Below are 24831 nucleotides of genomic sequence, written 5' to 3'. Positions count from 1 at the left end.
AGGTGGAATAAATACCTGTCCTAGCAGACTGACTTTTACTACAGCCTCTTACTCACCTTCAATAGTGTCTCAACCTTTCTTCTGCCCATAAGCAAATCTAATTGTTGAAGCAAACCCTTATATTCTTGGTCTTGCTTCCCACTCATAGCCACTTTAAAATTCTCCCCTATCTGCTTTAAAATGCCTGCATGACACCAGACCAAGTTTGTCAGATTATCTGTTTGGCACTTTCTCTAAAAAAACAGATTAATTCTTTGCACTGAAAGAACCTGTGAAATCCTGGGACACAAAGTATGTCACAAAACTGCCAACAGAAGTCACTGGAAGGATTTTTTGAAGGCAGCCATGTGAATACATTTAATTTTGCAGACTGGCACAAGCATGTCATCTTTCCAAGTCTGTGAATGTCTCAGCCACCATCAAAGCTTGTGGTAGGTAATTCAAAATACAAGCATGAAGGTCTCTCTAGTTTCATAGTCAGTACTGGTATAAACCCTGGTTATCTATTAACCTTCTGATAAGCTACCTGTTTTACATCATTGTGATAGGTCCCATGGACTTTATCATATCCCTTATAAAGACAAACAATAAACAATTCAAGTTTAGGTAGATTATCTGAGCAAATACTTTGAAAATATATTTTCAAGGCCCATATGAGATGAGCACTAGGGAAATTACAGGATGCTGAAACAGAAACTGTGAGTCTGGAATAGAAACCTTAATAGGAATAAAGTGAGCAGGTTTTATTATCCATCACTGCTACTATTTCCCTGTGCCTAAGACACAGTAAAGAACTGCAACAACAATGATCAATCCATGAAAACACAGCATCATCCTCACTCTTTCTTTCTTCCAAAGAAAATTTATCCCCAGTTGCCTGTTGGATGTCCTCATTCATCCCAATGCATTAGCTTTTATAATAGGACTTGCATTACTGTTTGCAACTAGCAGAAGAGCAGGACTGGGTAAAGAGCACAGCAGACACTGGTTGCACTATCACCTCTAACACCAGCTGCTTCCTCACAGGTGTTTGTCTGGCAAATGGCTGGCAGCTGAATTCTGTTCAAAAAGGATGACTAAGGCTGCAGTAGGTACAAAGCCAAGCTTTCTCTTGAATTCTCTCCTTCCTCCTGCTGTGCCTCATGTGGCTGGTAGAGCTTTGCCATTATAGAACAGAAGCTGCTGAGAATAAATTATTCTTAAGCAGACAAGCTTTTATTCAGTTTTGACTCCAGGCTCCTAGCCCAAAGTCTTGAGCAATCTGTACTGAGAAAACTCTGTGCGTCTGCGGTAAGGCTCTTTTTCAGAGGCTTCTAGTCTGAGCCAATTTCTAGTAAAGAGAACCATTTTCTAAAAGACTGTGTTCTGGGCAGAGGATCCTCATTATCAGTTTTGTCCTAGCATATTCTGTGAGATCTCCACCAAATTAGGCTTTGGATTTAGATGCAGATAAGATCATTCTTAGATTTCTATATCTGTATTTCTTTATGCAGACTAGATGCAGAACAAATCAGGGAGGCATACTGTATTCTTGTGTGTCTTGTCTATTAATTAATCCTTTTTTCTATATAAATGGATGAAAGAAATTATGTGTGCGCATAGATCTTTCTTTCTGAAAAGGAATGTGATTTAACAGCTTATTTTCTGTCACGTCCGCAATTTCATCATGTGAAATCCAAGGTGGCTCTGTACTCTGAAACCGCATGTTATTCATCTTTCCGTGGACACGAAAGAAGCCAAATAATTTTCTGGGTTTTCCTGCTCCTCCTTCTACTTTTCTTGTCATGATCTCCAGAAGCCAGTGTCTCCAATGTCCTTGTACATCTCAATAAACTGAGGCACAATTAGCACCAAGATTTTTTTGGATGTGTTTATTTCAGTGCAACGTTTGTGAAGCATTTTCTGTAACTGTTCAAAGAGCTTCCCTCTCTCATTTTCCTAGTGGCAATGGTAGACAACATCTCCTGTCTATCAACTAAAAGTTCTCACCACCCGTCACCCAGGTTCTGAGCATTTCTAGTCACTCTTCATGTGCCAGCTATTTTTGTGGAATGCTTTGGTGAATCACATAAAAATTGTATAAGCATGACTTTCAGTGTCGTACGCACGTTACAGACCCTTCACTTCTTTTTGCAGCTAAAAAGAGAAGAATGAGGACTATAACAAGTTCCCATGTTTCTTCATCTAACTGTAAGTTCCAAAATGTATGTTCACATGTCTATATCCTGTTCTGCAGAATGGCAAAGCAATTTTAGAACATCTACTAGCTCCTGGGTTGCAGCTTTGTTGTTGTTATTTTCAATCCAACCTAAGATGCTTGCTTTTCCCCTTAATCCTGTTTTTCCCATTCTTACTCCACCTGACGCAACACATTTGATTCTCTCTTCTTTGTTATCTACACGTAGCAATGCTACATGTGGGTTTTTCCCCCTGGATTTACCTAATGGATAATCTTTGCCTAGACTTCATCTGGTAGAAGTTGCTACAACTAGGCTGAGACTCCTATATTTAAACACCTTGACAATATATTGCTTTTTCAGATGTTTCTTTTTCCTGACAGAATACCTGAATGTACCAACATAACAAATATCTTAAATGTAACGAAGCACAGAGAATATCAGAAAAACCACAAAATGCCAGCTGATTCATAGTGTACCTGATTATTTTGCTTTCCAAGATATTATCAACGCCTTTGCTGTATTGGCTATGGCTAAGATGAAATGAGGAAATTCTCTTTGGCTTAGAATACTGTTGATACTTAAGATACTAATGCTTATCTGGTATCTTTTAAATATTCAGTATCTGGTGTTCTTTTACCCAAGATTAAGACAGATGTTTTTTGAATCAACAGACTACACTTAGGTAGCCAAATAGTGTACCAGACAGTTTTCATTACTCACTTGTATGAAATTCTGTACTGCTTCCCTTGTGGAAATATTAAGAGTAGCATATTTATTAGAGAGCCAGTCATACTAAAGGCTTTATTTGTTCAATTGTCTGCTACTTATAAGCAATAATTACAGCATGACAGGAGGTAACAGACCAACATATTCATTTTTTCAGTGCATAACTACAGCCTGACCATGAATGGCTGGGATTACTATGAATGTGGAAGAACCATTTAGGTATATAAAAGAAAAATTTATAGAATTATTTTGCATAAAGGTGTTCTTGGTCTTTTAAAACCTGTCCATGACTTATGAAGCCACAATATTGCTTAGAATGCTTTAATTGAAACAGTTTCTGTAGAGAGAATGATATATTTTATTGTAAGATTAACTATGTATAGTTGTAAAGAGTAGACTATTCTTATTAAGTGTGCTATAGCATATTATAAGTACCTTAAAACTGAGTGGATAAAAATGCACATATGAAAGAACAAGTATTTCTTTCGTTAGGTAAGTGTAACAGCATTACCAAAATTCAGCCATAACCAGAAGAAAAAAACAAAACAAAACAAAAGGTGAGCCACTGGGAGGAGTGCTGTGGGAAGGATGACCAAATTCTTCATATTCTTCACTTAACATCTGACCAGAGCATTGTTTGGGGTTCTTATCTACTGCAGTGCAGCCAACCTTTCATTTTCTGTGTCTTTCTGAGGTTTTTTTCAGCCCTTCCCCATCTCTCCCCTTCACAGAGCCCACTGAAGTCCAGGTTCAGCCAGAGAACAGAGAGGAACTGGTCTATTGCACAGCCTGAGCCCTCCAAGTCCAAAAGAAATTGAATTAATGGGGATAGTTCCTAGTGCTTCACCCCAGCGTTACATGCGGTGCAGCAAGGCTGCTGAGGGCATCTGCCCCCGGAGAGGGCTGGGAGCTGTGGGTGTTAATCAGAGGTGAATTCTTGCCCGCTGCCGAGCGCAGGCCACCTTTGCCATGGATGTCAGAACACTGACATTTCCCATGGGGGAACATTTCCTCATTTCCAACGGAGTAGCTTTTGCAGCTGCCTGATCAGGACATGGGTGCTTGTAAGCCTCGCTGCTGGACATCTCGTATGTTATATACAGGGAGGTACACATATATCCTGGTGCCTGAAGCAACATGCGTGCTGAACTGCATGCCTGAATGCGCATATGCCTTGGGTGCTGCAACCCATTCCGTTGAGCTATGCCTACGTTACGTACGGCCGAGATTGTAATTTCTTTTTCCCCCCCCGATATCCAGTTATCACTGAATTGAGAGAGCCAATTTAAAAGTATGAAAAGCTTATGCACGGAATGTGCTTTCAACAAAAATGCGACAAGCGAAGGAGAGCTGTTGTTGTGACCAAGAGCTCCCTCTTGTGCGTTACAGGAGGAGCACAAGGCCCGCGCGTGCACGGGTCCCGGCTTCGGGACGTGCAACCGGGACAGCCCCGGTGCAGCAACGGCATCGTGCGGCGGGGGTCTCCGCGCCCAGCCCGCCCGCGGAGGAGCCCCCGGCAGCGGCGTCCCCAGCTCACGCTCAGCTCCGCTTCGGCACCTCCGGAGTTGTGGTGGAAGTACAGTTCTGTAATGTGAATGTTTCTCCCAACATTTGCAATCACCTTTATTTCACTAATTTGTCTAAAAAAAAAAAAAAAAAAAAAAAAAAAAAAGACGCCCCCACCCTGAAACTGACATTTTGAAATGCATTCTTAAATTCTTCTCCACTTGAACTTCTTAATTGCACATAGATCTTTCAAAGAAGATTTCAAATCGAAGAACTGTATTTTCATGAATACAGGCTTACAAATTCTTCTTGTTAATAAGACCTGAGACTCTGCAGGACTGCATTTGGGGTATTTCAGCAGGTAAGAAGGGTCACGGCTTTCCCAGTAATCTCCCTTCTTCTGATGCCACGATGGCCAACTCCTTGTACTGCAGCAGCTCTCAACCTCTTCCTCTGTGAAGCTGTACATGTGGAAATAGAGTGAATGCTTAATTTCGGGTGCAGCTAAATTTCTTTTTCACCTAAAACACTTACTTAAACATGTTATTTTCTTGGGGTGCCCTGCCTGGATTATATTTTGGTTTTTATGCAACCAACCAGGAGCTTAGACAGTAGTCCACTACCTTTTAGACACAAACAAGCTCATTTCTTGTTCACTGCAGATCTGAAAACATGAGAACAGAGGTTAGAAAATGCACTGAACCTTAAAAGAAAGGATAAAATCAAGCAGTTTTAAGGTCTGGTGATTTTTTCCTCCACAGCATGACATTGCACAAATTACACTGAAACTGTGGGACGAAACTGTGTCAGTAGTTAGTATACTTGACTGCCTTTTCAGTGTTTTGCAGGTGCCAAAGTTGTTCAAGGCTGCTTCTTCAATTATGAAGCACAGTGAAAAGGAAGATCAATTTGTATTATAATCTGACTGGCTTGTTTTAGCAATTTTAATCTATGAAAAATTGGGCACTATACTGGCAATTAAGCAGGAATTCATATTTGGATATCAAGGTTTGTTATTTATGTGAAACCTGTCAAAGCAAGCCCAAAGGAAAGATTTTTAAAGCTGCAGGGCTTAAAGTGGTGAAACTTTACCATGTTAGGTGAGTTTGAGTAGCAAAATAAAGCATACTAGGCAATGCACTTTAAGTGAGAATTAAATGACAGTATGGCAAAGTACATTTTTTAAACTGGGAAATGCAACTAGATATCTGGAAAGGTATGAGGGCCACGCAGACTAAGGAATTTTACAAAAACACCTACCAAAATCTCCAGTATTGAGAACTGCATATTAAAGGACTGTAAAGGTGAAGAACAGTTTTTTCTGTTTTACTACTCAAATAACAGGAAATGTTATTTCAGCCATGAGATCTTATTTTATTTGCCTGAAATTACATCCCTATCTACAGCTTCTAATACAGGCAAGAGGTCTCTAACTACCGATCTGAAACTTGTCTCAGCTACAAAGGTGAGAAGAAGAAATACACCCCAGTTTCCTCTACTTGGCAGGATTATTCATCTTTCTGCAACTGCTTCCATGTGTGTTTCTGAAGAACTGAATTGTTTGTACCACTGTGGTTCATTAGCATTTTTCAGGAGAGTGTATTCTAATTAATGCCTGTGAAATAAATGCTTGCTTTTTGACCATTTTAATTTTCCACAGACAGAAAGTGACAACATAAATTTAGAAACCTGAAGTCAAACCAACCTAACAGTAAAATGAGTCCTTGTTTGTTTCAGTCTTTGACTGAGAAATGTGTTCTAACCCGACATATGGTAAAAAAGCACATTAATAAAATTATCTAGCTATTCATGTATGTTGGGGGAAGGTTATAATTCAGAATTCTGCTTGCAGATGTTCTGTCATAACAGAGGAAAAATGATAAAGATTTTTCTCATGCAAGGACTACACTGAGGAGCATCTGAAACTGAGTCTGACCCTAATTAAATAGATTGTCTGGTAGGAAAGGAAAAATCTTCAGGTGACTCCCTAAAAAATATATTTACTGTATTTATTTTGGGTTTAACATTCCAATATTATTTGTGCAGTAAGATGATAAAGACAACATGAAATTTTGCTATTTCACAGACAGAATGGTGACACATGGAAGTAGAGTAATGACAACTGGGAAGAATCTGGTTACAGTAAACAGCAGTGCCAGCAACCCGGAAAACGGAACACTTGATTTTTTTACTCCTTGTAAGGATTACCAGTTACTATTAACTGGCTAACTGAAGGAAGATTATAATAAAATCAAGAAGTAAAAAGGCACATTTAATGTTCCTCTGAAACAGAGGAAAGCTCAGATCCTTAGTGTTACAAAATAATACATAGTTCTGTGTATCATTTAGGGAATTGGGTATCACTGCAACTAGGGTGTTTAGGAAATGCCCAAATCAAGCCAGTTTCAAGCTTCAAAGGAAACAGATGTTCATTAGCAGTTCGTGTTACTAATAATTAGTTCTTAATTACTATCAATCACTATTGCTACATATACAAAACAATCAGTCCTTACATCTACCCCAGATGAACTGCAAGCACACAACACAGTGGAGCTGGTGTTCATCAGCTACTTAAGCGCTGACGGCTGCACTCCATGGTGGTCCTCAGTTACCAGGGCCAAGGCAATCAAGCTTAAGAGCCCCTTGCAAGCTATTTGCCTTCTTTCTTCTTTACTCAGTGAACGCTTTATACTCTCTGTCCTTGATTCAAACAAATAGGAAGTGATCTCATTTGCTCTTGATGACTTATTTTGGGGATGAGGGCATGTTCAGTCTTTTGCTTACTCTGCAGGTGCCACCAGACACCTTCTTGCCTGCTCTGCAGTATTGCCGTGGTTTTACCAGGCATCTTTCCCCATCTGTTTCGTTGTTTGGTTATTTGGTGATAGGTTTTGAATTGTCACTTCTTAGGTAAGCTTGATTTTACGTATTTAGTGAGGCTTTAAGAAAACAGCAGGAAAGAGTGAACTAGGAAACTGCAAGCTTATACAGGATCACTCCATTTCCTGTGAAAAATCGCTGAGTCTTCCTGAAACGCATTTTCTTGCCACATGAAGGAGAATGCTCTTCAGTCATACTGGTTGTACAAGCCTGAAGTCACCCGTTGTAAGTAAAATGGCTGAAGCTGCTTCCTATGCAAAGATACGTTGTAGAGGAATGAAGCTGGGTTATGTAGCATTGATAATATACAACTGTGGGCTGGCTTCAGGGTGTCAGGTTGGCAGATGTAGGTAAGATGCAGGCGTGGCTGGTTAAGTGAAGTGGTTGAGAGCCAATGAAGGGAGAAGCAGAGAGGAGGGAGAGAACACATGCCCTGGGTGAGGTGAGGAGAAGGCAGCAGAGGGACTGGCATGTAAAAGTGTGTCGATATGTGATGGCAAAAGACCTTGTTGCAGCTTGAAAGTTTGGAGAGTGCTGTGACAATACATCATTTGCTTTTGAGCTATCTCAGCTATCACCCAGCATTTAAGTGCAATCTGAAATAAACCCAGTGTGTTTAAATGAAACCAGCAAAGATCTGAGGGTTAATTGTAGGTGGATAAGGTCTGCAGCAGAGGGGGATACTTGGTAAAGCATCGGTCATCTCTCACTTTAATCCACACCAGCAAATCCGTCAGAGCCTTCAACACACGAATTTGGGGTACCTCTGTCCTGTGCAATCCACAGCCCTCTAACAGACAGCCAGGCTTGCCACGCGGTGCTGCGGATGGCACCGGCAGCCCCCGCGGGGCAACTCGGAGCCGGCTCCTGGGGCGGGGGGCGCCAGGCCCGGCAGCGCGGCCGCTCCGCCGGCTGGGGCCGCACCGGGCGCTGCCCGATCGTGCTGCGGCCTGGAAGGGGGGAGCCCGGGCTTCGTTCCTCCTGCTCTGCCTGACCTACCACAAAGCTTACAACGAGGATAGGGAGGGGGGTTATCTCTGTTCTTCTTTTGAATCTGTTTTAATTTGTAAAAATAACCAAGCAGTTAGCAGTGTAGAACTGGAAGCTGACACTCCGGCACTCAGCGCGAGCACTTTCACCGGGTTTTACCTCGCTGGAGCAACGAACGTTTAACGGCCCGTGCGGCAGATCTCCAGGTTCGCTCCCGGTGCGGAGTAGCGAGGTGCGTTCGGCGGCGAAAGCCCGCCATTGCAGCTCTAGAACCTGGAGTCTAGATCTTGCCTCGCAGGACGCAGGCGATAATTAACCCCCGGGTAATTGCCCCCAGCGGACAGAGAGCCGGCAGCCCCGCTGGGACGGGGAACCCGCCCCGCCCCTGGCAGGGCCCCGCCCGCAGGCACTGCCGGCACGCCGCCGCCCCCGCCCGGCCACATCGGCCCCGCCCCGCCCCGCCCCTTTCCGCGCCCCGCCCCTTTCCGCGCCTCGCACCACGTCTGCAAAACCACCCGCGGGCGGGGCGCTCACCCGGAAGTGCTCCCGGCGGCTGGCCCCGCCCAGCGCGTGTGCTTCCGGGTGGCAGCGCCCTTCCCAGCCCGGCACCGCCGCCACTCCGGCACCGCCGCCCGCCGCCGAGCCGCCGTCTGTCCCCTCGCCTTCCGCCCACCCCGCTCCCCCCGCCCCCATCTCGGTCCGTGTCCCCCCCCCGCCTGTCTCCGCGCCGGGCCAATGCTGCTGCGGGGCTCCCGGGCCGCGGGGCCGTGGCGGCAGCTGCCGCTGTGGCTTCTAGTCGCGCTGGCGGCCTGCGCCGTGCGGGCCTCCGAGATAACCTTCGAGCTGCCCGACAACGCCAAGCAGTGCTTCTACGAGGAGATCGCCCAGGGCACCAAGTGCACCCTAGAGTTCCAGGTAGTCAGGCGGACGGGGCGACCTCACGGGGAAGCGCCGCCCCGGGCCCGGGCGCGCCGCGCTGGCGGAGCTGGGCCCAGCCCCGAGGTCGGCCCTATGCCGGCGAGCGGTGGTCGAGGGGCCTGTGCGGGTGGGGGAGCCTCGCAGATTCCTTCGTTTACTGCGCGCTGCTCCGAGTAGTTAGGAGAAGCGCCCGGCACTGAGCAGCCGCCGAAGCCAGCGCGGTTTCCAGCTCAGCTGAGGAGACACTGCAGGCAGTCGTGTGCGCTGCGGCAGGGGCGGGGAGGCGTGCGTTTAGTTCAGGGGGGAGTAACAGGCATAAATTTGGCCCTGGAAACCGGCAGCGTCTTTTACCCTGATCGCTGTCATGCAGTGCCCTGTCTGAACAGCCTGGAGAACACCTGAAGTGCTGCCCAGCAAGGTGCCAGGAAAGTAATTTCTGTGTTTTTTGTGAAGTAGTTGCATGATGAGTACGATACAACTTAAGGAGCTAATGCTTCCTTATTTCGGAGTATGGTTCAGGTTGGGGTTATTTAGCAAACATTATGAAGGTGATGAAGTACGTATGCAGGAAGCATCCCAGGCATATAGTAAGATGGGAGTCTCACTAAAAATAAAACATGCAGGCAAACTGACACTGAAGACTGTGGTTAACAGGCATGTATTGAGGCTGCGTGGTTTTTCTTACTTTTTGCAGTCTCTAACAGTTTGAACATGCAGCCATCATGATAGATAGAGCACACTGTTCAGCTGTATTGAGCAAATAGCTCTGACAATTTTGGTGCCTATGAGTGTATCAGCAGGGCAGGAACCTTTCAGTCTGCAGCTTCAGCTGGTGAAGTCACTGGCTGTACAGCAGCAGCATGAGAGAGAAATCGTCCTTGACAATGGGATTCAGTTATCTTTGTAGTCTTTTGAAGGGTCTATGTGCTTCTGTTCTGACTTTTCCTCTAGCTGCTGTCCTGCTTTTAGTAGTTTGGGGAATGTTGCTACCAAATATTGGTCCTTATTACTCTGTCCTGCATGTTTTATTTCTTAGATATCTTATCCCTGCCCAAATATTTCTTGTCCCTGCCAGTTACTTTCATAAAGCCTTTTCTGTGCAGTACTTTCCTGCCTGTTTTGAAGTGGATATCATTGTAGATTGCTGGACAGATAAGCCTGCTGTTGTCACTTTTGTTGGTAATCAGAACAGAAGTAGCACTGTCAAAAGGAAAGTCTGGATGTGACCAAGTGCTGGTAGACTGAAATGCTCTGTGCTTTTGGCAGTATGTCTTAAGAGCTGAGAGGAAGCTCAAGCAAGCTCTGGGTAGGAATCCTAGGGGAACTTTAAAACTTTGGCAGATCTTTACCATGGACATATAAATTGGCCTTTTCAGTGTGTATGATATAACAATGTGAGTGACTTCTGTGTAATTGGTAAAAAGCATGACCCTGTCAAATTTGGTATGATGCTTCAAAAATGAACCATCGTTTCATTATAGAAAAATCTTATTTTTGTTTTTTATTTCCAACCAGGTAAGCATTTCTGTATGAAAAACCCAACTACATGCAGATACCTGGGGAGAGACATCCAGAGATACAGAAATCCAAAGTGTTTTTTTCCTCTTTCTATCCTGTCATCACACTTTTGGAAAAACTATGAAGATACTGTTTGCTACCTGACTATTTTTAAAACTTCCTCTTTGCTGAGTAGCTACTGCTCAGATCTCTTGTTATTTCAGTTTTACCATTAACGTTGTTTTAGTAACTTGATACTTAAACAAACTGATGTGAGTTTAAATAATACTATGTGAACTGAAGTGCAGATACTCATACTAAAGTATTTCAGTGATTTCTGCACATATATACAAGGGACATGCCTTTAGATGTAAATATTTTCCTCCTTCAGCGTGCTTTATCCTAAAATCAAAAAGTTTGGAGCAAGGATTAAGTGTAGAACTACTAGTGTAAGAGTCGTTGGAACACCAAGTGATGAATATGTAAGCTACCGATGAGTCTATTGAGGTGGGATAGCTTGTCTACAGAGCAATATGCTGTACACCAACAATAATCCAAGCCTAAAAAACCCTGGAGACCATTATGCGAGTTGGCATTAGCCAGATGGGCAGGTTTCGAGAAAAATGCTGTGGCTAACTGTGCAGGAGGTAGGCAGTGGCAACACCCACCCCACCCCCCCTCCCCATCATTGCTGGTTCACAAGCCCAGGTTGAAATACCAGTTCTACTGGTCTAACGCCATTCCAGCAGCCTAAAGCAGCTTGAGCTAATACGGTAGTTACACTCTTTTGGCCATACAGAAAGGAGCTGTTTTACTGCTTCTTAGCAATCTCAGCCAGCTGAATCAGTTCCATGGAGGACTCACAGATACAGCAAACTGTTTTCGTTGCAGTAATGTCTTCACTGCCCCATCAAGTTTCATCTACTGTAGCCTTTGCTGTTGTACAATTATTTATAACAAACTAAAATTGCTCTCTTAAACAATTTGAAAAGATAATTGATATTATATATGCTGAACTTAAAGTATTTTGAATTACATTGTGTCTTCCATAAAAAAAATAAAATTGCAGACTCGCTTTGAAAGATTTTCAAATTACATTTTAAAACGTTAGTTAAAGAAAAAGGTTTTGCAGTGCCATGTGACAATTGATACTTCTTAGAAGAAATGTATAAATACCTGTTTTTTTAAAAAGGCAATTTTTTGGTTTTTGTTTTCAGGTGATCACTGGAGGTCACTATGATGTTGACTGTCGGCTGGAAGATCCCGATGGCATTGTATTGTACAAAGAAATGAAGAAACAATATGATAGCTTCACATTTACTGCATCCAGAAATGGAACATACAAGTTCTGCTTCAGCAATGAATTCTCTACTTTCACACACAAAACTGTGTACTTTGATTTCCAGGTTGGAGAAGATCCACCGCTGTTTCCTAGTGAGAACAGAGTCACTGCACTTACCCAGGTAAAATGCTGTTGTGTTTGACAGTGGCTGTTTGGTGGAGGCAGTGTTTTTTTCAAGTTCAGCTGCGTTATGTATCTATATAATTTCTGAAAATTAATGGATTTGAGCTTTTAAAATAATCTGGATTACTACAAAGAAACTTTCTTTCTGAAGATTAGATTTGTAGAACACAGAACAGAGCTGAGAAGGAATCACCAATTGCTTAAGAGAAAATGAGTGTAGTAACTTAAACTCTAGGCTGCTATGTTTTTTATTATTATTGTATTTCCAAACTTAAGAGAAACTTTCAGAATTTTTTTATATTTAAAATAGTAGTCTTTTTGGGGGCAGACTTACATTGACTTCTCATGTAACAGCCATTTTTGAAATGGAGAAGAAAATTCTAGCAAAATAAACAAATGAACAGAGTCAGCCATATTTAGCTGGCTTCTAGCTCTTTGTAGGACACCGTGAAGTATCAGAACATTATTATTATATTCTTAGGATTTTACAGTTTTGTACTTCTACCCAATCTAAATCCATCAAAACTTCCTTTGGAACACTTGCTTCATGAATTCCCACTCATGTCCTTACCATCATAAAACCTCACTTTAAACAACCATTAAAGAATGCTGTATATGATTGTTATTTTGCTAGTCTGGACACAACAGTATGAATACCACTTTTCAAATGCCAATCTCACTTGAATTTATCTCATATAAGTCTGTAGTAGCTGAGAACTGTAATGAGTAGGTGACTTGCTGTGAATTCAGCTAGAGCTCTTTCTTCTTGTCACTCTTCTGCTTTGCTTTATTTCATATTCTGATTCTTGATCCTGGGTCTTTCCATCTCTTCTCCTAACTTTAGACTTCATTCTGTTCAGTCTGTGTGTTCTGTTACATCTGGTTTTTCTTTTGCTATCTTGGCATCAACAGAGAGATTTTGACAATGCAGAACGTGCAATTCCTGGCTCTAGCATCTCTGCAGCGCCTTGCAGCCTGTGGGAGAAGATATATGAAAAAGATAGTTTATTACTGGTTTGTAGCATATGCAATGCAAAGAAGGTATTTGGGAAAGGGGAGGTTCTTGTATTATGACCAAATTTGGGCAGCCTTTTGTAGGACAGTGAAAGGTAAATCCCTAAAACCAGAGTGACTCTCTGTTTAAATCCCTTGTGCAGACTAGGAGAGCTCTATAATTTATCAGCGAGACCAATGGCAGAACCTAGTTTGGAAAACCTCTTCCTGGATTTTGTTGAGAATATCTTGGGCTTCTTCAGACACCTGTCCTGAAAGTCATTGACTTGGAAAGACAGTTAGGCACAGATACAAGTAACTGAGAGTGGTTCTATCAGGATGTTAAGCATTTCCTTTCATAATAGTTTGTGATGTTTAATCTTCAGGAAATAGTTATTTTAAGCCATAAAATAGTAAACCAAATTGTGATTGATCTCTTGGTGATCAAAACACAGTAAGGAGTACTGACTTTTGCTGACAGAATATAAATTGAAAGCGCAAGAAGTTTATGTGAAAAAATGGTCTAGGGCTTGGAAAACTGTTAATACTACCTCTTTTTTTTAATGAAAAGTGGCAATGAATTTGGGCAGTTTGTTAAGTATTTGTAATATGATTATGTTACGGAGCATTCAGGAACACTGAAAGGTAACAGAATTGTCCTTTCTCAGTTGTTTTTTGCATATGTGATTAAGAAGGTTCTCTTGCCCAAAGAGCAAGTTGAGTTCAGTAATACAGATTTTAGGATGTACAACTTGAGTGAGAATTATGCAATGAAGAATGTCATACTTCTGAAACACAGGAGCAATTAATATACACTATGTGCATTTTAATATTGTAGGCAACTACTTGTTTTCCTGGTATGTGTGGAATTAACAACTGAGAGATCACTGACATTGCAAAAGTGTTTCTAATGTTAATTTTGAAGACAAATATACATGTATTTAAGATTTATTTAGTTGTTCTCAAAGCTTGCTGCTTTTTATTAGACCTAGTTTTACATGCTTGTGTGTTAAAAAGTCTGTTGCATTCCTGTGTTGTAGAGTTTGATCAATGTAGGTTAAATATTACTACATTTACAGTATTTCAATCTGACAATGGACAGGGTTAATCATTAGCTTGCAGAGTTACACGAATAGTAATTTTGACTACCAAACCACAAATCTTGCAGAAAAAGCACTAGAAGAATTCTTAATTCAGTGCTGTGTATTTGTTTGCTTCTCTAGATGGAGTCTGCGTGTGTTTCAATTCATGAAGCTTTGAAGTCTGTGATCGATTATCAGACTCACTTCCGTTTGAGGGAAGCACAGGGCCGCAGCAGAGCAGAGGATTTAAACACGAGGGTGGCCTACTGGTCCATAGGGGAAGCAATCATTCTTCTTGTTGTTAGTATTGGGCAGGTATTTCTCCTCAAAAGCTTCTTCTCAGATAAAAGGACCACAACAACCCGTGTTGGATCATAACCAGTAGTGGTAATGCTTCAGGTCATTGTGTGCTACTCATCTGTAGAAACAACTGTTTTCCAGTTAATTGTAGTTACAAAAGATCTCAGTATATGCAACATTCAAATGTCTCTACCCCTCATCCCTTAAAAATCACGAAACAGACCCAAAAAGTTATGAAAGGAACACATGATTCGAAATACTTTAAAAATACTTTGGAACTTCACGTGTTTCCCGATTCCTGTATTAAGTATCTGGCAGTGGCCAGCCTCTGTATTTCTACTGATTGAAATCCAAACGGAGTTTGAATTTACCAGTAAGATTAACCATCTGCAGTATAACACTTCTAAAATAACCCAACAGTCTAGTGTCTGATATGAGAGACTATATATATATATATACATATATATATATATGAAAATTTGATTTGGCTTTTAATTTTCAGGATGAATGTATTGCATTATAAAAAAGCAAATGCAATGAAATGCACTGTTTTGACTTGCTGTTAAAAAATAATCCAGTGGTACCCCTTGTTTATTTGTAAAATTGTTGCAAGCTTGACACTACATCATGGTGCAAATTCTTCACCAGCCTGGTAAGTCACCATCTTCCAACCTTGCTAAATCTTATACTTTAGTATATTTGCTTAAACATACATTCTTCTGTATTAAAATAAATGCATTTCCTCTTTTACAATGTTTGTTTTACTGAACAAATTGTAAGCTGAGACTACTCAGGAAATCCACTTTCTGTATTCAAAAGCCCAAATCTCCAAGATTATTTAAAAAACATGCAATAAAATAGGAAATCCTCTAACTTTGTCACTGAAACTGCAGTTTCTGTACTCATACATGTTGCTGCTGCTTTTTGGATTTGAGACCAGAAGTAGCTTGGTTTGTTAAGCAGCACAGCACCAGCACTGGATGAGGTTATATTATGTGTTAGGCACATACAGAGCTTTTTACTGAATTGTTTTCCTGTTAAGAGGCCGATTTGATATTGATACTGCATTGCACAAGTGCTGTAAATTTTACTTTTCTGTGTGTGGTGCACTGATACGTGATGGCCTTGTGCATCTAATTGCCACTTTTTTTGCTAGTGGTTGGGAAATGTGTTTCAGGTTATCTTTTTGGTAGACTTATAGTTAAATTTTTTCCACTGCTCATGTCTTTAGTAGCTTATGTACTGTAAAGTCTTGTTTTATTTTGATGTGTAAGGTAGTAAATATTTGTACATATAAGTAGCTTGAATTGAGCTGGTCAAAATAAGGCTAAACTCCTTCACATGACTCTAGGGGAATGAGTAGACTGACCAATGCTTAAGTGCACACAAAGTAAACTAAGGTGAAAAATCTTGGTATATATTACTGGCTGAATCAAAAGATGCTTCTTAAACAAGTTCTCAGCAAGCAGAGAAAGAATGCTAAACCCTTATTAATTGCCTGTATCATTTGTAGCAAAAATTCAAATTTGCATGTACAGGTGACACTTGAGCGGTCTGAAGAATTGGTCTAAGATGACTTGATTTTAAAATGTTGTGAACCAAATGACTGCTCCTTTGGAAGCTGAGGAAAAACCTCAAACAGCTGAAAAATTATTTAAAAGGTTACAGGGGTATTTAAAAGCTTAATGTGTGTAAAATTCTGGACTGCATGTAATGTTTTTCTATCCTGTACTGAATTTTGCATACTGCAGTCCCATTTTGGGATGCAAGCTTCTTGGAAATAGACTCACAAAGGTCAGGAAACAGAAAAAACCCAGTGCTTTCTTACAATACAAATCTGTGCCTGCACACAATATTCTTGACTGTACCTGTATGCTTTATTCTTGTGTTTCAGAAACTGATATATTTTGTGCTGCATTGCATACAATAATGAAGCAAGTGGTACACTTTGGGTGCGTATTTTGGATGAAAACATGATTTAATTTTGATAGTGTCCACTGTTACCTTCAGGAATTTGAGTATCGCTTGTGTAGCTTTAATCACAACAACAGCATTTGTTTTAAAGATTGAGATATATTGGTTCCTTTTCCACTGAGTGGTTCTGTGTGCTGTCAAAAGTGGTAAACAATGGGGTAAAACAGATACGTCGGCCATGACATACACGTTTCTTAATTCTTTTGTAATGTTTGAATATGTGAAGTGGGAACTGTTCAGCTCGGTATTACTCCCACTGCAGAGGTTTAGTGGACTTGACATTTGCATTAAAGTTAGGTATCCAAACCAGTCGTCTGGTATCCTGCTGCATAATATGCAGCAGTAGATTAAAAATGCCTTTATTTTTGTGTTACTAAAACCACAGCACAAATACAGCTACGTTTAAACATGTGTATATAGTTTTTAAAGTAAGTGACTGAATAGGATATAATAAAACACATGCTAACATGCAGTGGTTGGAGAAATGCATTGTGACTTTTGGTTAAAGCTGCACCTTTTTAACATATGAAGAGAACAGTTCGGTTAATGATGAAATACACAAGCAAATGTCCTGTGTTAATGGGGATATAACTGTGTTTTTAATTGCTAAAGACCCCAATTTTCAGCTATTCCTCAGATGTTTTATGTTTACAGAACTTTTCATGTCCTGGAATGTCAGTTTCATTTGGGGGGACAAAAATTTTAGTTTGAATAAGACAAAAAACAGACCCTGTGAACATTGTATGGGAAAATAAAAATTAATATATGAATGTGGTCTGGTTGTTCTGTTTGCATGTGGGAGTGGGAGCATTATTCTTCAAAAAAACTTTGAATAATGATTTGAATACTCAGCTTGTGTCTTAACACATCAGAGTTGATCTGCTATCTGACACTTGATCATTACTTCTGCGGCTTACATCATGAAGTGTATCAGTTCACTGGTATTCATAGTTAGCTGTGCTTTCAGGTCACTGGAAAGTCACAAGTTTCAGCAAGATAGTGTGGTTACTGGCTCTTGCTCAGAACATTAGCAGTGCAGGCAGTAACATTCATAAATCTGTCCCTGTTGGAGTGGAGTTCCAAGTATGTGACTACAGATGCCTGGAATGACTTGAGACCTACAGCATCTTTTCTGATAAGTTCTGTAGATAGAAGGTTAATATGGGATGAGCTAGAAAAGTGCATCCAATTAGCATTGTCTAATGACGAGATGTAAACTTCATGTATTATGTAGCAACTAAATGATTGACTTGAGATATTTCGTGTACTTTCTTGCTGAATCTTAACACGTATCAGTTTTTAAAAACCAGATAGAGTAGGCATCGTCGCTTTGTGTGGGCATCTTCCAAAATGGCTTTTTCTTGCTGTTTGTTTCTCGTATGTCAGTTGTACGTTAAAAATTTTCAAGAATTTTTACAGTACTTGGATTAAAAAAGCTTTTTTCTAGAAGTATGGGCAGGTTCTCCTCTTTCAGGGTTATTGTTATGGTCAGGTAGTTATTCTGGGGCTTTTTTTGGTGCTCGGCACCCAGGATGTGAAAGTAGCTCAAGGTAAGTTGCAGTCAGAAGCACTCTTCCACTGAAAGCTGATAATCTTAAAAAAGAAAAAAAAATAGGTGAAGAGATGAGTCAGTGGATCAGCTGACTTGGGTGATGATGAAGGCTTTTATCAAAGAGGAAGTAGAAATGTGCTCTGGACCACTGTAACCCACTATAAAGTTTCTCAGACTGCCTGAGGGCATAACTGCAGCAGAGGCACTGCAACCTGGATTTTGTATGACTTGCGCAATGGCAAAAATTACTGAAAGAAATTTTTAAAGCCTGGCCTTGGGGTTCAATGGGGAGTTACCATGTAACAGATCACTGTGCAGAAAGCTGGTGTACTGCACCAGGTTATTCTAGGACAGGTTCTGTGCTTCGTATGTAAGTGAAATTCATCATGTGACACGGATCCAGTTTCTTCAGCAGTGTGGGGTTTTGCTGTTTGTATTCCACATCTCTAAAGGAGAGCAAGCTTATTGCATATTATCAGGAATTTTACATTGCCTGATACAACTCTGGAGTCGTTACAATTGATTTCAGAGTTTTTTCTGTGGATCTGTGTATTGTGAGACCCCACTGAGTACTGTGTTCAGCTCTGGGGCTCCCAGTATAAGAAGAACACAGACCTGTCAGAGCAAGTCCAGAGGAGGGCCACAAAGATGACCAGGAGGCTGGAGCACCTCTTCTACAAAGACAGACTGAGAGAGTTGGGGTTGTTTGGCCTGGAGGTAAGAAGGCTCCAGGGAGGCCTTGTGGCTTTTCAACACTTAAAGGGGGGTTATGAGAAAGATGGGGATTGACTTTTTAGTAGGGCTTGTAACGATAGGGCAAGGACTAATGATTTTAAACTAAAAGAGGGTAGATTTAGACCAGCTATCAGGAAGAAATTCTTTACTCTGAGGCTGGTGAGGCACTGGCACAGGTTGCCCAGATGAGTTGTGGCTGCCCCCTCCCTGGAAGAGTTCAAGGCCAGGCTGGATGGGGCTTTGAGCAACCTGGTCTAGTGCAAGGTGTCCCTGCCCATGGCAGGGGCAGTGGAACCAGGTGATCTTTAAGGTGCCTTCCAACCCAAACCATTCTATGATTTACTGGAGGTGCCATCAAAGTGTCTCTCCTAATGATTCTTGATGTGCAAAATTTTCATACCTTTGCTTTCTGCCCGATGGGGCTCTTCACAGGAAGTAACTGTATTGATACCAACAGAGAAATCCACCAGTAGGGACAGCGTCATCTAACATCAAGGATTATTTAAAACTAAGTATAGCAATCCTTAGTAGTGTTCATTACTGAATTATTTTCCTCAGCCACTGAGGTAGTCTTTACGCATTTACAGCTGATGAGTGCTAATTCTACTTGTCACTAAGACCACGGCCATGTTCCTTGAAGTGATCAAAATCTTCCAACATGACCTGATTTCTTGTTAAAAACAGATTACGCTTCTTTTTTCTGTACAACTCAGTGGAGGAGCGGTCCTCCAGGGGTGAGATGAAATGAAGCTTTTAACATGGTCACTGAATGAGACAGGTGCAAAGTTTGTCTTTCACATTCCTCCCCTTGATTTCCGTGGTGGTTGAATCAAGCTCCAAAAAAGCAAAGTTGTGCATGCATACTGAGGATGCTACTGATCTTGACTGAGTAGTGAGATACTTATAAGCAGATTGATTTGACCTGCTCACATCTTCTCCCCCACCTGCTGACAAGAACCAGGACGCATACATGTAAGCAGTCTGGTCAGCATCACTGGTGTGCAACACAGTGTTCTTAAGTAACTAACCATCTTGTGCACCCATGTTTCATGTTTCTTAGCATTAAAGGCTGTTTTGCTGGTGGGCTAACCAGAAAGGGAGTGACACAGGGGGTATGCTGTACCCATATTCCCACCCTCTTATGCTGTGATTTTACCAGAGCATAGAAAACAATCTCGAACAAAACACCACATTCCTTGATTTCACTGCTGTCAGTTCTGCATTTGGCTATCAATAGAGGCTGTTGAACAGGACCGCCTAAATATTTTCATAGCCTCTATCCCTCACCATTCACACTGTCCAGCTTGCAGTGCAGCAGATGAGATGTGATACCGCAGGATGCCATCGCTTCAACAGCCTGCATTGTTCAGGCACATGTTTTGTAGTTGGTGTGCTCCCACATGAAGGGTATTGTAACCTCCTGCTAAGCATGTGTGACAGGGGTCAGTGATCAGATGCATATCTGAGAGGTCTCCACTTGGTGCAGTATTCCTGGTTTAAACAAGAACCTTCTTGTTAGGGATGTGATTGGTTCCTATCCATGTCTTGGGTGTTCTTCCCTACATTTATGTAGACAGATTTTCCTGATGTCAAGGACAGCAGATCTTATTCGCTCCTTACTGTCAAATAATATCCTTTATAAATTACCAAAAAAAACCTATATTGCTATTTTTGTTATGAGGAGCAGCATTTTCTTTCTGGAAGAAATTAAACATGAGGGAAAAGGCTTTGGGAAAGGATAAGAGCTTTTTTGGCATGACACTGCCTTTTCCTCTGATGTTCAAAGGTACTATTTGGTGTCAAGCAAGAATCCCAACAGAAGATCTCAACAGAATTCAGAAAGGAGGAGGAAAGGCAGAAGAGAAGGAGGAAAAGGGAAGGAAGGAAGAGAAAACAGGACAGAGAGAGGAGGCTTGAGGAGTGTGCTCCCCATGGACAAGAGGTGCTCCCTCTCCTGAGGTGCAGGTGGCCTTTGGTGGCTGCTGTCCCCAGCACAGGTCCCCAGTGCAATCTGCACGTTGCAGCTGTGATTCACACCAGAAGCCACTCTCTCTAATGCATACTGGCACACTGGTAATGAGGGATTCAATGAAAGTTGCCTCAAGGGAAATGAGAAGAAACTTTTGTCAAAGGGTGAATGGAAGTGGGAAGACCAGTAGCCTTTTATGGAAGAATAATAGAGTATGGTAGCAACCAGGAGGTGCTGTCACCTGTGAAATACTCTGCCTGACATCAAACCAGCCTTTCATGCCGCTGGTAGAAACTCAGCATGTCTTGTCAGCTGTCAGTGCCATTGCGCATCTTGAACTGACATAAGATGGTCAGCTGCCCACCAATTCTGTATGTACCTTTCACTCTCAAAGGTGTGTAAGACATTACAGGCCTCATGTAGTACCACACCATGCTTGCTTATTTCTAGAAAAGCCCCAAACCCCTGAAAATTCACAGGGCAGAAAATGAGGCTTTGTTTCATCACTGGTACAAATCCCTGGGCCAAGGTGGGTTATACCTCATTAAGTGGAGTTGCACAGCAAGGGGAACCGTTGCAAATCCACCTTAGAAAGAAATTGCCTGCATTTCAAAATGTAGTCATGATATTTGAAAAACACTGGAAAAAATGTTTTTACTGAAAAGTATGTGACTTGTCAGTCAAAATACTGCAATTTACTTTCTGTTATAGACTAGTATTATTTACCATACACTGGAACTAAACACATGACAAGACATCTGAAACAACGTATCAAAATGAAGTTTTATCTTGCCAGAATTTCCTTTTGGAAAATAGCCATCCTACCGTTTGCTATACTCACAGGTAAGAATAATCAAAACCCAAAAGCTTCCCTTAGTTATACTGCAAAACCCCAAGAGCTGAAAGTTGAGTCTGTAGGTAGCCAGAAGTCCAACACGTACCACAGTCAAAAGAAGGAAAACACTTATGGGTGTCCTGGAAGTCCATAGCACTTTGTAGGGTTGGGCCTGGCGTATCTGTTTCCGTAACTTTTTCTCATGACCTTGTGTGCATGCAGGGCTGCTATAAAATAGGATTGCTTTTGAGCACTTGTTCGGAAGCAGTGATTTTACTGATGTTCTTGCTTGGACAAGAGTATGAAGGAAGAAGTGTATTGAATGCAACAAGATACAGAAATGGGATGAATGGCACATGTCTGCAAGTCTAAATAAATAAGATTATAAATGCCAAGACAGAGATGCTGCCACTTACCTTCAGTTCATCTCTGTGGGACTGAATTTTCTTGTTGTAAATCCCAACACTAGTGCATGATAAAAGCATCCAATTAATTACAGAAATCGATAGAAATAGTGAAGTTGTGAAAATCATACAGGCAATGTTTCTGGCAGGTGAGGATGACTGATTCAGAGCAGGGAGTGCTAATAAATGCATTGGTAGCACACCTTGTTTACTAACGCATAAAGAAAACCAATGCCCATGGGTGGCAGGAGCCAGGTTCTGCATTGGAAGGGATTCAGAAATGCTGAAATCAGGATGCCTTGCTGTAAGGTGAGAATTTCAACAGCCTGAAATCACCACAGGAACCAACAATGCAAACACTGCATTGTCATCAGGAGATCCATGTTTGATGAATGCAAATTGTCACTTGACAGCTCTCACTGACTTGGGCTGTTTAGATAAAGAAAGCCCAGAAGAGCTTTTGCTTATTCAAATGATAATGATGAACCCCTCCATCCTTGTGATACCTATGGCGTACAATGATATAGCCCAAATTCCTGATAAGCTTGGACTAAAAGTAGTTCTTAAGTCATAACAAAAAAGACTGGGGCTAGCCTAGTACTTGGGCCATCTGGATGTGCTTCCTCCTTTTTGAGCCCTGATCCCTCCAGGGCATCTACGCTTTTCACGGCACACACAGCCTTTCACTTCCACTGAACGCCTCAGCATGTGGCAAGACAAAACCAGGGATTACGTGGATCATTGAATCTCATTTTGTGCAGATGCACCATGAAGTAAACATTTATTCCAGAAGGGCTCAAAGAACATCCTCCAGCCACTACAGAGGGTGCCTTCAGCACTTGTAATAGCAAATAAATGGCTTGTCATAAAATACAAACTCCAAAGTCTCAATGAACCTTTCCCCGGCAACACTAACAGGAAAACTGTTAGCAAATCTGAAACAAAGGTCAGTGATAGAAGATGAAGTGGAAACAAGGGAATTCTGAAAGGCTTAGAGCTGTCACACCCCCAAAACTTGCCTATTTGGGTAACTGGCACTGTACTGGAAATATCAGACCCTACACAGCTCTGCACACAGATTTGCTCCTCCATGCTTGCTTTGAAGGGAGTTTTGGGGCTATCCTCACAAGTGTTCTGTGTTGAAAGCAAAGAAGCTCTGTAGCAGGTGATGTTCATTGTCTCAAACTCTCCCAAGAGATGGGGCAAAGCAAAGACAAGCCCCAGATCTCGAGATCCACCAAAAAGATCTTCTAGATGAAGGACTGTTTTCACATGATGTAGCAAGTCTGCAGGCTGATGCGATTACAGAATCATAGAATAGTTTGGGTTGGAAGAGGCCTTTAAAAGTCACCTGGTCCAAACCCCTTGCAATTAGCTGGGACACCTTCAACAAGATCACGTTGCTCAAAGCCCCATCCAACCTGGCCTTGAACTCTTCCAGGGAGGGGGCAGCCACAACTCGTCTGGGCAACCCGTGCCAGTGCCTCACCAGCCTCAGAGTAAAGAATTTCTTCTTGATAGCTGGTCTAAATCTACCCTCTTTCAGTTTAAAACCATTACTCCATGTCCTGTCACTACAAGCCCTACTAAAAAGTCTGTCCCCATCTTTCTCATAAGACTCCTTTAGTATTGAAATGCCACAATAAGGTCTCCCCAGAGCCTTCTCTTCTCCAGGCTGAACAATGCCAACTCTCAGCCTTTCCTCATAGAAGTGTTGCATTGCTCTGATCATTTTTGTGGCCCTCTTCTGGACTCCAACAGGTCTATGTCTTTCCTATGCTGAGGACTCCAGAGCTGAATGTAGTACTTTGGATGGGATCTCACCAGAGCAGAGTAGATGGGCAGAATTACCTCCCTTGACCTGCTGGTCACTCTTGTTTTGATGCAACCCAGGAAACAGGTGGTTTTCTGGCCTGAGAGTGCACTTTGTTCGTTCATGTTCAGTTTTTGATCCACCAGTATTCCCAAAGTCCTTCTTGACAGGGCTGCTCTCAATCCCCTCATTTCCCAGCCTGTAGTGATACCGAGGGTTGCCCTGACCCAGGTGCAGGACCTTGCACTCAGCCTTGTTGAACCTCATCAAGTTCATATGGGCCCATTTCTCGAGCTTGTCCAGGTTCCTCTGGGTGGCATCCCATCCGTCAGGCAAGTCAATTGCACCACTCAGTTTGGCGTTGCCTGCAAACCTGCTGAGGATGTACTTGATCCTACTGTCTATGTCATTGGTAAAGATATTAAACAATACTGGTCCTAGTATGGACCTCTGAGGGACAGTACTCATCACTGATCTCCATCCAGACATTTTGTTGCTGACTACTACTCTCTGGATGCAACTATCCTGCCAAATCCTTATCCACCAGTCTACCCAGGAAATCCATGTCTCTCCAATTTAGAGAGAAGAATTTTGTGGGGGATGGTGTCAAAAGCGTTACAGAAATCCAAACAATTAACATTCATAACTCTTTCTTCCATTGTTAAAGGCCGCTAGGTTGGTCAGGCAAGACTTGCCCTTAGTGAAGCATTGGCTAACTCCTTGAAAAAATGGAAATTTGCTTTCCTCAAATTCAGGGTCCTGACTTTGCTTTTTGCCTGTCCCCTGTCCCTCAGGACTGTGAACTCTGTGAACAGTGTGATCGCTGCCTCCAATATTCATGTCACCAATTAGCTCACTTGTGGTGGCGGCCAGCAGGTCCCGTATCAAATCCCTTCTCGTAAGGCTGTCTATCACCTGGCTTAAGAAGTTATCCTCAGTGCTCTCCAGGAGTCTCCTGGATTGCCTACAGCTCACTGTGCAACTTTTCCAGCAAATGTTGGAGTGGTTCAAG

General features: G+C 42.0%; 1 protein-coding gene and 1 long non-coding RNA gene across 2 annotated transcripts in view; one reads left to right on the top strand and one right to left on the bottom strand.

Moving 5' to 3' along the window:
• LOC121081721 overlaps window positions 1–8522 on the bottom strand; it is a 34465-nt gene extending 25943 nt beyond the window's left edge. Inside the window, exon 1 of the long non-coding RNA XR_005825772.1 lies at window positions 8442–8522. This is a non-coding gene — a long non-coding RNA (uncharacterized LOC121081721). The remainder of the gene's footprint in view (window positions 1–8441) is intronic.
• A 380-nt stretch (window positions 8523–8902) lies between these two features.
• On the top strand, window positions 8903–17281 carry LOC121081151 (transmembrane emp24 domain-containing protein 7-like). The gene is made up of 3 exons (XM_040579931.1): window positions 8903–9197; window positions 11915–12160; window positions 14379–17281. Exons 1-3 carry the CDS (start codon window positions 9018–9020, stop codon window positions 14613–14615), a joined length of 663 nt encoding a protein of 220 aa, XP_040435865.1. The 5' UTR covers window positions 8903–9017; the 3' UTR covers window positions 14616–17281.
• Window positions 17282–24831: the final 7550 nt, after the last annotated feature.

The sequence above is a fragment of the Falco naumanni genome, chromosome Z (genome assembly GCF_017639655.2).
Source record: "Falco naumanni isolate bFalNau1 chromosome Z, bFalNau1.pat, whole genome shotgun sequence".
NCBI lineage: Eukaryota > Metazoa > Chordata > Aves > Falconiformes > Falconidae > Falco > Falco naumanni.
This window is presented reverse-complemented; position numbering and strand designations above follow the sequence as displayed.

Bases quoted from the DNA above. Each gene is read 5' to 3' on its own strand.
- LOC121081151 (XM_040579931.1), top strand. From the start codon at position 9,018: ATGCTGCTGCGGGGCTCCCGGGCCGCGGGGCCGTGGCGGCAGCTGCCG. The intron at 9,198-11,914 runs GTAGTCAGGCGG...TTTTGTTTTCAG, and splicing joins AGTGCACCCTAGAGTTCCAG to GTGATCACTGGAGGTCACTA. The intron at 12,161-14,378 runs GTAAAATGCTGT...TTGCTTCTCTAG, and splicing joins GAGTCACTGCACTTACCCAG to ATGGAGTCTGCGTGTGTTTC.